The 13,525-nt window shown below is 33.7% G+C and overlaps 4 protein-coding genes across 5 annotated transcripts; 1 reads left to right on the forward strand and 3 right to left on the reverse strand.

Annotated features, from left to right (window-relative positions):
- The first annotated feature begins 2,337 nt into the window (after nt 1-2,337).
- On the forward strand, nt 2,338-3,467 carry LOC149901666 (glutathione S-transferase 1-like). 2 transcript variants are annotated; one of them, XM_090110751.1, is made up of 3 exons: nt 2,338-2,719; nt 2,822-2,989; nt 3,256-3,467. In XM_090110751.1, exons 1-3 carry the CDS (start codon nt 2,378-2,380, stop codon nt 3,391-3,393), a joined length of 648 nt encoding a protein of 215 aa, XP_089966877.1. In that variant the 5' UTR covers nt 2,338-2,377; the 3' UTR covers nt 3,394-3,467. The 2 variants fall into 2 exon arrangements, with proteins under 2 accessions (XP_089966877.1, XP_089966878.1); XM_090110752.1 differs by having other exon boundaries at nt 2,822-2,890.
- On the reverse strand, nt 3,387-4,097 carry LOC149901667 (methyltransferase HEMK2-like). The gene has a single exon (XM_090110753.1). The coding sequence runs from the start codon at nt 4,095-4,097 to the stop codon at nt 3,477-3,479; it is 621 nt and encodes a 206-aa protein (XP_089966879.1). The 3' UTR covers nt 3,387-3,476.
- Snapin (SNAP associated protein) lies at nt 4,092-5,209 on the reverse strand. The gene is made up of 3 exons (XM_090110754.1): nt 4,919-5,209; nt 4,531-4,696; nt 4,092-4,227 (listed from the first exon to the last, which is right to left on the reverse strand). The coding sequence occupies exons 1-3, from the start codon at nt 5,065-5,067 to the stop codon at nt 4,102-4,104; spliced, it is 441 nt and encodes a 146-aa protein (XP_089966880.1). The 5' UTR covers nt 5,068-5,209; the 3' UTR covers nt 4,092-4,101.
- A 3,898-nt stretch (nt 5,210-9,107) lies between these two features.
- Nucleotides 9,108-13,238, reverse strand: LOC149901669 (uncharacterized). Its single transcript, XM_090111251.1, has 11 exons — nt 13,167-13,238; nt 12,930-13,099; nt 12,544-12,675; nt 12,253-12,462; nt 11,893-12,171; nt 11,663-11,816; nt 11,442-11,581; nt 10,250-11,365; nt 9,964-10,162; nt 9,645-9,869; nt 9,108-9,473 (listed from the first exon to the last, which is right to left on the reverse strand). Exons 1-11 carry the CDS (start codon nt 13,236-13,238, stop codon nt 9,267-9,269), a joined length of 2,904 nt encoding a protein of 967 aa, XP_089967377.1. The 3' UTR covers nt 9,108-9,266.
- Nucleotides 13,239-13,525: the final 287 nt, after the last annotated feature.

Genomic DNA, 13,525 nt, shown 5'->3' on the forward strand with positions numbered 1-13,525 from the left:
CATATTGGTTAATAGCTACCCCAAAAACCATGAAAATGACACCCATGACGAAAAGATGTAAAATTTTCGTCGGCGCCATCTTGGATTTTAGTTTTGACCTCATATTAGTTAATAGCTACCCCAAAAACCATGAAAATGACACCCATGACGAAAAGATGTCAAATTTTCACCGGCGCCATCTTGGATTTTAGTTCTGACCTCATATTGCGTAATATCCACCCCAAAAACCATGAAAATGACACCCATCACGGAAAGATGTAAAATTTTCGTCGGCGCCATCTTGGATTTTATTTTTGACCTCATATTGGTTAATAGCTACCCCAAAAACCATGAAAATGACACCCATGACGAAAAGATGTAAAATTTTCGTCGGCGCCATCTTGGATTTTATTTTTGACCTCATATTGGTTAATAGCTACCCCAAAAACCATGAAAATGACACCCATGACGAAAAGATGGCAAATTTTCGTCGGCGCCATTTTGGATTTAAGTTTTGTCAAATTGCTTTACCCCACCAATCCGTTCAACAACCCATAAAAAAAGAGGATCTCAGTCAACATAATTTTTAAAACATAATTTTAAATTACAAATAACTGGAATATGAAACTTATACAGTTTACTCTTATAAAGTATCAAATATTTCAAATCACGAAAACGACAGTATACGCACAATAATCTTTTTCTAATTCGTTTTTATTTTTGGGACGAGGAGCGATACACCCGTCCTTCCAAGAGCGCTTCTGAGCGCGGTCTGACGACCCGCGAGAGCAAAATGTATGAAGAAATCGACAAGTATTTTTAATTTAGCTTATAATTGAAATAAAATTTTGATTTAGATACAAAAAAATTATCACAATCTATAAAGGACTATATATCCCTCAATAATTTATAGGTAAGAAGATAGATTAGGCTTTTAATTTTCTTAAAAGTGTACCGGTTTAGACCCCATTTTTTTGCATTTTATGCCATCATTGTGCTGGGAAAATCGTATTTCAGCGACAATTTTGTATGACGTCGTACAATTTTTATAAGATGATCGTAGAACTGAATATATTATCTTTAAATTAAGATATTACTTTGTTCTCACGTGTAAGTGCTTTGAGTTAAAATTGTACCGTAAAATAGCGGTTTTTGTTAAAAATCTGTTATAGCACCCTTAAGAATAATCAAATTTGACACAATTCTGTTATCTGTAGTATGTTTTGACTTTTTAATTATTTTTTTTCTGACAAGAAGACTGAGCTATTGGCCTGGGTATCCACTATCCAGTTTCCACTTTCCTGATGCTTGAAAATTATACGGGCAGAGAAAAATGCTCGTATAATTAAATTGGGATTAGAATACGACTGTACGTTCGTACGATGATATAGTATTATGTACAATATAGATTATAGACTTTATTTATATTTAAGTCAAATAATTGATAGGAATGCAAATTGCAATGATGTCAGATGTGCCCATTTTGTAGGCTTTCTTTGGCATGCCAACTACATTTATTAATAAATATATTTAAAACCTGTGTTTAGCCCTTACTAAATTAATAAAAATAAATTTATACTTCTTTAGGTTTTTCTTTTGCGTATGCGTATTTTGTTTTGCTTATGCGTATTTTCATGGCATTACGTAGATACCTAGATACTAAGTATTAATAATAATAAAATTATTGCAATCTACGGGCAAAAAAAAAACGTTGGAGCCAAGTTCAACCAAACAGCTTTGTTCGAACCGGTATTTAAACATGATGTAAAATCGTGTAAAATTAGCAATAAGGCCCTGCGCAGACGGCACACTTTTTGTGCGATCGAGTCTGCGGCGCACAAAAAGTCTGCATGGCGCGCAAAAAGTCGGTCGCGGATTTTTCACAGACTCAACGCACACGACGCACATCTTCGTCGTTACGTCCACCCCTAGCAAATGCAGATTGCCGACTAAAGTGTGCGCCGTTAGCCGTAGTCTGCGTTAGCGCGCGTTGAAGCAAACGTTCAATTCTTTTCACACACTTTTTGTGCGGAGCGGCGCGCCGCAGCGCGGTGCGGTCTGCCCGAATTACACGGATTTTTTGTGTGCCGGACTTTTTGCGCGTCGTGTGCGTTACTGCATATAATTTCATAGGTTATATTTTCACAGACTAAAAAGTGCGTCACGGATAGTCTGTCGTCTGCGCAGGGCCTTAAGATTCAACAGATACCTACTACCTCCCTACTACCCTTACCTGTTTGGGCATTGGGCAATACATTTTTTTTCTACCGCTTCTATCGCCGCCACAGAGCAAGTAATAATATATCGCTGCGCACGTCTAACAAATTTCGTGAAGTGTTAGTGTAGTAGACAGTAGTGGTGTAGTATTCTTTTAAAATAAATTCTTTATTTTATTACAATGTCTCTTAAACTTTATCATTATCCTTTAAGTGCTCCTTCTAGAGCAGCACTTTTAGCAATAAAAAACATCGGTATACCGGTTGAAATAATAATTGTTGATTTAATGAAAAAGGAACAACTTGGTGAAAGTTTTATAAAAATTAATCCTCAACACTGCGTGCCTACAATTGTTGACGAAGATGGTTTCGTGCTATGGGAAAGTAAAGCTATTGCCTGCTATTTAGCTGAGAAATATGGAAAGGATGAATTTTACCCAAAGGACCTAAAACGCCGGGCGATCGTCAATCAAAGACTTTATTATGATTCTACAATGTTGTATCCACGTATGAGAGCTATAAATGTACGTAGAAATATACATAATAATTATAAATATCAATACTTAAATTAATAATTCTAGAAAATTGTTTTTATAATAATTATCTACAATATTCCATTTTTACAGTATCCTATTCTATTCCAAGGAGTTAAGGAAATCCAACAATCCTTAAAGGACGATTTGAATTCGCAAATGGTATTTTTAGAACAATATTTGAGTCAGAGCAAGTGGGTGGCTGGTGATAACGTAACAATTGCAGATACCGCTATCCTTGCATCTATTACTACTATGGTGGTAAGATATTTTCACGAATTTTAATTTGAAATTGACTATTAGATAATTATTAACTATTAAATAATGTTACACAATGCTGTAATTTACTTTAATTTGTTTTTAATCACATATTACAATTTTAATGATTGCACTTAATAATCACTTTTGATTTGATTTCGATTTCGATTTGATTCGATTCACTCTTGACACGATTGATTCACTTAATAATCAATTAAATTTTTTTACAATATTGGAATTTTGAATTAAGCATATTTTTTTTATTACAGGAAGTGGGTTGGGATATGTCAGATTATCCTAATATTATGAGATGGCTGAAAGATTGTGAAACAATCCCAGGGTTTTCTGAAAACTTGGAAGGTGCTAAAATGTTTGGAGCTGCTGTTAAGAAAAACTTGAATCAATAATCAATATTTATTAATTCCTTAAGCATATACATATATTTTATTTTACATTTTTATAAATAAAAAATTATATTTTACAATCAATCTTATCTATTAAATTTTAACACTAATTGGTTCTCATTTTTTACTTGCCTCTTGATAACAAGTTCTGATTTATAACCTTTATTAGACATGATTTGTATAACTTCTTCTGGAATGTTTTCTTCAATCAGCAGGAGATAAAATACACCATTGTCGCTCAATATCTTTGGTATCATATCCAGCAATTTATCGGTGACTTCTCTGCCCTTTAGGCCACCAGCCCAGCTGGCTTCAATACCATTACTAATGCATTCCTCTGAATCAGTTACTACATAAGGAGGATTAAAAATAACGACATCAAACTGTTTATCCTGAAAACATGTCGCAAAACTCATATTCACACATTCTAGCAATACTTTATTATATAATGCTGTGTTCTTTGACATGAGACAAGCTTTGAAATTTATATCTGTACTAAAATATATAGAATTGTGTAATGCCATGCCCAGAGCTGTTATAACTACACCGCTGCCTGAACCAACTTCAAGACAATACAAAGGTTTCATTTGCTTCAAGAATGTGAGTTCTTTTTCCAATGCGTCAATTAGTAAGAAGCTGTCTTCGGCTGGTTCATAAACATGTTCAAAGTCATCCTTGTTTATATGATTTTGGTATGGGGACTCCATTGTGCTAATTTATGCTCCCTTGACTGGTGACCACACTACTGGTACTCTGTTCTGGCTCAGTGATAACCTCGGGCACTGTACGGACTGTTTTTTCTTTGTTTATCATTTGTCGTATTTCATTCAGTCTATCCTGAAAATAAAATTATTTGTTCAGTATTTAGTTGTTATCTTTATTATCTAATACTTAAATTTTACTGTTAATGGCATTTTCACATCAATTTATGGAAAAATTAAGTGGATTAATTTGAAGGTGAAATAGTAATCTGTTTTTAGAGATGCATATTAAGCAAGTAAATATAATATAATATTTTTGTTTTGTATTACTTTGAATAAGAGCTTTCCCTCACTAAAAATTTACAATCAAGTGTACAACAAAAACATTATTTTCTTTTTTATGTTCAATTATATGGCACTTAATTCAAATACTTTTTACCTGTGATGCTTGTAATACATTCAGAACAACAGTAACTTTATGTTTACAAGCAATTAGTTTTTTCACATAAGGATCTAAATCTGGGTGATTGTTCAGAGCCTCATGAACTCTCTGCAATTCTTCATTTAATGAATCTATCCGTTGTTTAAGTTCTAATTGACATATCCTGCAAACAAAATTATCATTTAGGAAATAGAATGGAGTTTGCCTTTATATTATTGTTTTTGTCATGAAAATATATTATATGGACCATTAAATTAAAAAATTAATAAGAAAGGACTTTTATACTTTACATAAAATCAATAATGAGATCATAGAAACAATTGATATTTTCTAATGCTTGCTATAACAGGAATGATCAATGTAAAAGATATTTTTGTGTAGTAACCTTGTAGCTCTAACTCTGTCGTCGAGTTGGTCAACTTTAGGTTTTAAAACACCAAGTAAGCCTTCAGCTAGAGTATCTCTCGTGGGATTATCGCATAAGTTACCAGTGTTCTCGTCAGCCGATGTAGTGGTGCTTTCTGTGTCATCCATTATATGCCTTATTTCGTACCTGATGATCTATACAAAACACCGCTGGATATAATACTACAGTCGATAGTCAAATTAAAATAGTTGTTAATTCTTCAAATTACAATAAAAATATTTTAATAAATAGGCCCTAGGTAGGGTAGGTATTTTGAAAGATGAAAGTGAAGGAAGGAAGCTTCAAGCTTGACAATTTCGCACCTGACATTGGATTGACAATGACAAACATGACTTTGTTAATTGTTTGCCATACTAAAATTATAGAGAGTCTAGCAAAAAAGAGCAAAAAAGCTACAAGCCCCGCCCACCAACTTAACAGAAGAATCCTAAGAGCGTTTTCACATTATCCGATCCGATATCGGATATCGGACGCCGATAGCCGATATCCGATATCGGATACAATTTGCCCTTTCACATTGTCCGATAAAATCGTTCCGATATCATCATGAGTGTTGCCAGAAATTTTTAGAGAAAACTAAACTAAATTGCCAGTTGGTAAAAAAAGATATAATTAAAAAAAAATCAAATGTTATAAATCACAGTTGTACATGTACATTAAAAATAACTACGATAAAGAAAAACAACTTCAAAAAAGAAAAGTAAAATGTAAAAAAAGATTTGATATCACAAATTACTGCATATTATTTAGATGTGCTATTTACAAAATAGTTTTGATATCGGTCATTTGTATAACATAATCTATACTTATAATAAATCTGTAGAGAGGCCAATTCTGTACATGAAATATATTTAAAAAAAAACTATGAAAGGGTGATAAGGGATCGCTACTGATGCCAAAAATGCAATCAGTAAAATTTTTGTCTGTCTGTCTGTCTGTCTGTCTGTCTGTATATTCGTTATAGAAACAAAAACTACACGACGGGTTTTAACGAAATTTGGCACAATTATTCTTCATACTCCTGGGCAGGTTATAGTAAAAGAATCATGTAAATCGGTGTAGAAACACCAAAGTTATACATGAAATACGCTATAAGTCATCGCGCGTGAATTACATGCCATAAGGATTATTTTTGTGTATCAGTTGCCGCGTTCGACGCGCTTCGCGGCGGGTGCTATAAAAAGGCGGCGGGTCCGCACCCGTTTCGCGTTGTCACGGCATCACGTGTGAACGGCTGAACCGATTTCGATAATTCTTTTCTATTATATTCCTTGAAGTACGAGGATGGTTCTTATGTAGAGAAAACGTAAATATGTATGTACCACGGGCGAAGCCGGGGCGGACCGCTAGTATACTAATATGTTAACACATTATAAATTAAATAAATTTATATCAATACCTACTACAACCTAGTATTAGTTAATAGTTTTAGTAATACATATTAGTAAATACCTTTCAAAATCTATTAAATGTATTTTTAGCAAGACGTCATTTAGTCATTTTTTCACTACATATAATTATAAAAGTTCATGTAGTACCTATGATAAATTTATTAAGTAATACAATCTTTGTTCACATTTTCTTTTCTTTTTCTTATTACACTGTAATATCCTAAAATAATATTATCACTCGTTCAAATATATTTGTAATATGATTGTTGTAATTTCCTGTAAGTAAAGATACATAAATTATTTTATTCTCATAAACAATTATTTTAGAATTAAGAGTTTTCAAACTTTCTATTCTTTGTTGTAAATTCAAAATAAAAATAAAATCGGTGTGAAATCTCCTCCTTTTTTTGAAGTCGGTTAAAAACAAAGCACTCAATGACAACAATACAATAAACAGCACAACCAACATCCGAGTAGGAGGAGGAGCGAGGCAGAATGAGATAAAATAAAGATGATAGACACTAATGTTTTCGAAGATAGATATTTGAATTTAAGAACGCAATATATTTTTGTTTACTTCAGTTCAGCCAATTGCCGTATATTTTAATACGGCAAATAAAAATACCTGCCGTATAAATCGTATTTTAAATGCCTATAACTACTTAAATGTGTGTTTACTTAATAAAAAAAGGTTTCTTTTAATAGAAAGGGTTTTAGGTAAAAAGCAAAGAATTTTTTTAAAGATTGAGCGCCTAAGACTGAAAATACACAAACTAGTTGTTTTTTTGCTGTTGGTATACTGCCTTTTCGAAAATTGAGTTGGCAACACTGAACATTATCGTCCGATAGCCACTGGGAATATCGGTGTCGGCTCCGATATCCGATATCGGATCGGACAATGTGAAAGACAGGCACATATTTCATACATTTTATTTCCCTCCGATATCGGATATCGGCTATCGGCTTCCGATATCCGATATCGGATCGGATAATGTGAAAACGCTCTAAGGCCGCGTTTCCATTTGCAAGAAAATTTGCGCAAGAAATGTCCGACCAGCAGCTTGCAAGTCTACTTGCAGGTGGAAACGCGGAATTAGACTTGCAAGCTACTGTCAGACAGACTGTCGGACACAAGATCGGACATTTCTTGCGGAAGTTTTCTTGCAGATTGAATTGAAAAATCACAAGAAAAATAGATAAAATTTGTCAACTAAATTTTAACTTGTAAATTGCTACTCAATTGTGTGTTAATATCTGTGGTTAACATGCTATTAATCACTAAAAATTTAGTTAACTACTTATCAACTTAATACGTGTAAACCAGCCACTGTTCACATATTAGTCATCTCTTTTTAACGTCCGAGCCCATTGTCCGACAGTGGACCAACCGCTCTTTAAATTGGACCGCTACTTTGAATACGCGTATATCAGGGCGAATAGCGGCTGCGGGGCACTGTTTACACCATTGTTTACACAGGAAAGTTTGTTGTTCCCCTCGCTATTTGCACGAATGTGTTAATGCGCAATGAGAGAAATCCTTGGCCTTTCTTTCGAACTAAAAGATTATAAAATGGACTATGGAGCCATTCTTTACGTTCGATTCTCTTATTGATGTTGAGACATTCTTACATTTCATAAACAATATTGTATTGCTTTAATACTGTACTTTAAGTCTTTAAATTATTACTTGTCTTTACTAATATAACATAAAGCTGAAGAATTTGTTTCTTTGTTCGCGTGTACGCGCTTATTTTAGGAACTATTGGACCAATTTTAAACTTCTTTCGCCGTTGGATATATATTTTAATATCCTATACCACGGGCGAACCGAAAGTAGCATACAAATTAAAAAACGAGATAAGTTTACGTATTATTTTTAACATACATTGCAAAGTTTTTAATTATATACATTGGCCAAATCTTAGTAATAATAGCTCAATGGGCCAATGTAGGTATAGTAGAGCCATTTTAATAGGCAACATTTGACAGTTCAACAAAATTCAACAACGTAACCTAGTAACGACGACATAGAATAACATGATATTTCGTTTTGTTAGAACTGCACATTTGCTTAACTTTTTTTGAATTACGATTACATATTTATAAAAATAATGACCGATACAAGTAATTTTAAGATTTGATTTTACTGATAAACTATTCTAAACATATTAAACAATTTCTGATTTAAAGAACTGACGTCGCTACAATTTTGTGTCAATAAACCTTTTTTATTTTTAAATACCAGAGACGTTTCTCTAAAAATCGAAATCTGACATCTAGAATCGAATGCATTGATTACTTGTGAATAAAAATCATCATAAATTAATAAATGCGTTGTGTTTTTTTAATTATGTATTATAATTGTCTTATTTTGCTCCTTAAATTTACGAAAGAAAGTATATCACTGGGACAGGGATTCGCCTGATGAATTTTAAAATTGACATGTGTTTCAAGTTCGATTGACAAATGTTTCAAGTCCGTATCGATTAATTTACTTTAATCGATGTTTTTAAGCAGGTTACCTCTCTTCGAAGATAAAATTGATAGACGTCAAATGTTGCCTATTAAATTGGCTCGACTATAATCAGCATATTAGCTTTACGTCCCTTTGTCATTGAATTTAAAGTAGTGATTATATTCCAGTAGGTGAATAAAACATACAATATATTTTCGAACTATTTATTTAACTTTAATATACATGCTTAACAATCTATTAAAATATTAAACAATTTTCTATAAAATTATAAATGGCATCATTTCCTATGTAATCTGTATGTATATCTAGCTATGTTGAGCAACTATGTGAGAAATTTCATCAGTTCATGATAACAGTTAGCGGGATTCTACTTGCGTTACTGGCACTGTTACCTTTGGCTAAATATTTGCTATCATATTATAAAGTATAAACTGTTTTGTTATTGCAAAGAATCTGCTAGTGCTTTCATCTGTTCTTTTACGTGTGAGTCCATATCAGCGAAATCATTCAATATATCTTCTATCATGTCCACAAATATGATTGGCCATTGTAGCTCAAGAAGTCGCAATCGTTGAGCCGCTCCACACGCTAATTCTATCGCAGTTGATAATTGACCACGTCCACGAACACGCCAGCTCATGTCTTCCTAAAATATTAAATTTCTACTTAGTAAATATGCTATTTATGCTACTTAGCAATAGTAGATTCTAACATGTGGGAAGTAAATACCGAGTTGCGACATTCATATTATTAAGGACAATAATTAATATCAACATATAAATTCGTTTCGATTCATCAGTTTGAAATAAATTGTTACCTGTGATACACTCCCTTTCTTATATTGAAGAGCTTCTTTTGCGATTACATCTCGTAAAGCAGGGTCTGCTGCACGTAGCCAAGCTTTGGCACTGACAGAGCTATTTCCACTCTTACCAAGTCGTGATAGCAGCGGTTGTAGGGGTGCATCAGGTAAGGCTCGGAGGACTATGTCACTCAAACCGTTATAAGTTTCATTTGCTGACTTTATTTCATCCTCAGTGATCTATGAAAAATAGTAGAGCAGAAAGAAAGTTGAAGTAATAATAGATAATAATAAAAAAAACTATAAAGGGAGAAACAATATAAGTTTATCATACCATTTCATCGTTTATTTCTTTAAGACCCCAATGAGCTAGTCTGTAGATGGCATATTCACGCCAAGTTTTCATACATATAGGATTTCCTTCTGGCAGAACTGTTAGACTACCCAAGCCGCGTAATTCTGCTAACGAATGTAATTGGCCTAAATATTGAAGACCAGTAGCACGTACTGATATGTGGGAAACATTTGGGAATCTGTCGAAAGTATTAAATCATAAAAGGTACAATATATAAATGGTTTTATTTAAATAACAATCATATGTATTCAAACGAAGAACATACTTAGCTTTTAACTCTGGTAGAGATTGAACAACTGCATTGAAGTGCACATAGTGAAAAGCAGCTTTTGTAACAGAGCGTGCTTTCTCCCAATCCCATTCACGTGCAAGGCGACGTACGGCGCCTGCACCCCATGCGCTGACGACTCCTTCATTCACTTCCACTAAATAGTCTACACCCTGCTCTCTATCTTTTGTTATAGGCACGGGCTTTGGAACTGGCTCCGACGATTTTAGACTTGCGAGACTTTTACCACTTTTAGCTCTAGCAGTAGAAGCTCTCTGAGCTGACGAAGCCCTTTCATTTCGACGCGAAATGGTTGCACTTCTAATGTTTCTGTTATTAATCTTTGCGTTAAGTGATCCTTGCCTTTTAAGTATTTTACTATTTTGTTCACTCCCAGAAGTAGAGGAAGTCACTACTGATCCTACATGGGAACTACTTGAAATGTTGCTTGCATTTTCAGTGTCTACATTTTTATTACTTGATTTTGCTCGACGACTTTCTGGGTCGCACACTGATTTTGACCGCATAGACGTAAAATTTTCTCGTTTTCTCAGAACTGTTGGTGTTCGACGGAATCTTCTTTTATTTGTTTCTTCTTCACTGTCGCTTGACGAGGACGGTAATGAACTGAATGATGAATCAGCCACAGGTTCAACACTAGAAATACTTTCCCATCTTTTTAGAATAGGTTCAGTGCTATCTGCTAGCTTAACGCTTTCTAACGATGATATTATCGGTAGCAAAATTGGTGGAAGTCGCAAATCACTGCTATTGGATGCATCTGTGTCTTGAGAGGCACTACGATCAGAAAAATTTACCCGCCTTTCAGAAGGCTTACGTGCAGTATTGCTTCTTTGAAATTTGGTACCCGCGGCGGGAGATTTAACTTTTGAATCATTATCCAGAGAGTCTGTGGTCAAGGTGATTTGTTCATTTCTACCAGAAGAATTGTCTATAGGCTGTGCACATGCTATTACGTCGGGCATAACTGAAGTTTCAGCAGTTTGGGCAGTTCCATTTTGAGTATCTGACATCGACACTTCTTCGAAATCTTTGACCACATCTACATTTTTTGTTGAACTTGTAGGACTGAGAAAACATTTGTTTTCGGTCCTGTAAAAACACCAATAAATAGAACAAATTCTACACCTGTAGAATGTATTTTCTAAATACTTTAACTTCAAAATACCTCAACAGTTCCCAGTTGGTCCTTGCGTTGTTAATAATTTGATCTCTTCGAGCAGCTTGTTGAGCTGATCCACTCAATGCGCAATATGCTGCATGGGCAGCTTCTTTATTACTACGCCAAGCCATAGCAGCGTTTCGAACCTTTTAGAAAATTGGCTATTATATGGACCGTAAATCATATTTAAACGGTAAATACAAAATTATTGAGAAATGATTTCTTACTTGTTCGGTAACATGCATGTTCGTCAATGTTGTTAGATTTGGAAGGTAGGATACTAAAAAAGGCGTGCAGTCTCCTCCTAACGCCACGGGATTACCATCTAAGGATACTTCTATTAATGTTATAGCTTCAGCGAGCGAGGAAACATCTTCTACACTGTAAGATCATATCAACATTTACTTTATCTAAATATTTCATAATTTTAAATATAATAACGAAAAATTATAGTCACCTTTGTAAGTCATTGTTACCCAAATATAACTTTTGTATTTTTGGCGTGTTTTGAAATCCGAGCAATTTTCTTATACGATTTCTTTTAAGATTCAATTCCCTAAGTGATAATAAACCTTGAAAATCATTTTGACCTATAAACTTTATTTGGTTTCCAGCTAAGTTTAGAACTTTTAGTTCAGTAAGATTTGATAGCCCACTGACTTTTGTAATTCTGTTTCCATGCAAATCTAAAACTTCTAATTTTATCAGATTTGTTAGACCTTCTATTCGCTTTATTCTGAAATAGTAAAACCGCAGAATTTACGTATTAGTTACATTAAAATAAATTCGAAAAACATACTAGGTACTACCTACGTACCTATTCTTTCCCATTAAGAGTACCCTAAGGCTAAAGAGCCTTTCCAACGAGGTAATTTTATCTATTTGATTGTCATAGACATCTAAAAATACAAGTTTTCCTAGATCGAGTGGCGTCAGGCCCGTTAAACTATTGATTAAATTGTGCTGCAGTGACAATAACCTCAATCCAGGCTCCCCTACTATGTGTGGTATTGACGATAATCCTCTTCTGCGGAGTTGATTAGTTATTCATAACAGGCATTTTCTTATTAAATTTAAGTCCACGTATTATATTTTAAGTGCCGCTTACCTATCAAGGCTTATTCTATCAGGTAAACGATCTTTTTCCTGTGGAGTTCGAGAAAGCTGAACCTTTCCTTCACCAACGGCTTGAAGATTAATAACGTCATCTTTGCTTTCATTCCTTCCTACATACGTGTTACTGTAAAAAATCCGTTTATACATAATACAACGAAACATATTTTTGTATCTTCGATCTACATTGATTACATTATCAACTATTCCACAGAGAAATAAAAAAATAGGGCACTAAAATACGAACAAAATGTTGAAATAAAAAATAAAACAACAGTATTTTGTTCTATAAATATTACATAATTGCTATAAGATATACATTTACTTGGTGTATCGTCGTTTTCTTATAAATCGAAGTGCACTTAATTGTTGAAACATTACCCCGTAAATGTTGTATTAGACCTTTGTAACGTTGCTCGAGGATCTGCTATAGCAGGTTTAATTTGTAAAAATGCGCGTCCCTCACCATCTCCAGACTGCTCAGCTCTTGGACCACTTACATCAAAAGAATGAGCAGACTTTCCTCTAGTTCTAAATGCACTCTTTCTTACCTATACAATGATAAAATTATTATTCTCTTACGTAAATTCAGACCATTCTAGTATTACCGAAACTTACATTTCCACGATTATACGTGATTGGCATTAGTTTATATATATTTATAAATAAATGACAATATCTAAAAAGCATATAGCAATTCGATTGGCCCCATTTGAAACAGATTTTATTTCAAGAAAATAAATTCGTATAAAAGGCAGTTTTGGTCCACTCAATACCTAACGTTATTATACAGTTACTAAGTAACAAACAAATGCCATAACTACACGCTTTAAAATTGATTAATGTATGGTAATATAAATAACACAGTTGTTTAAAAAACAAGCTCCCATTTTAATAATTTACTTTAATATTCAAATCGAATATAATCATTCAGCTATGTAATCGTTTTAAATTTACCACAGATATACGATAATTAG

This window comes from Colias eurytheme, chromosome 16 (genome assembly GCF_061535395.1).
Source record: "Colias eurytheme isolate Ceu_HAF_F1 chromosome 16, ilColEury1 Martin Lab GWU primary, whole genome shotgun sequence".
Lineage (NCBI taxonomy): Eukaryota > Metazoa > Arthropoda > Insecta > Lepidoptera > Pieridae > Colias > Colias eurytheme.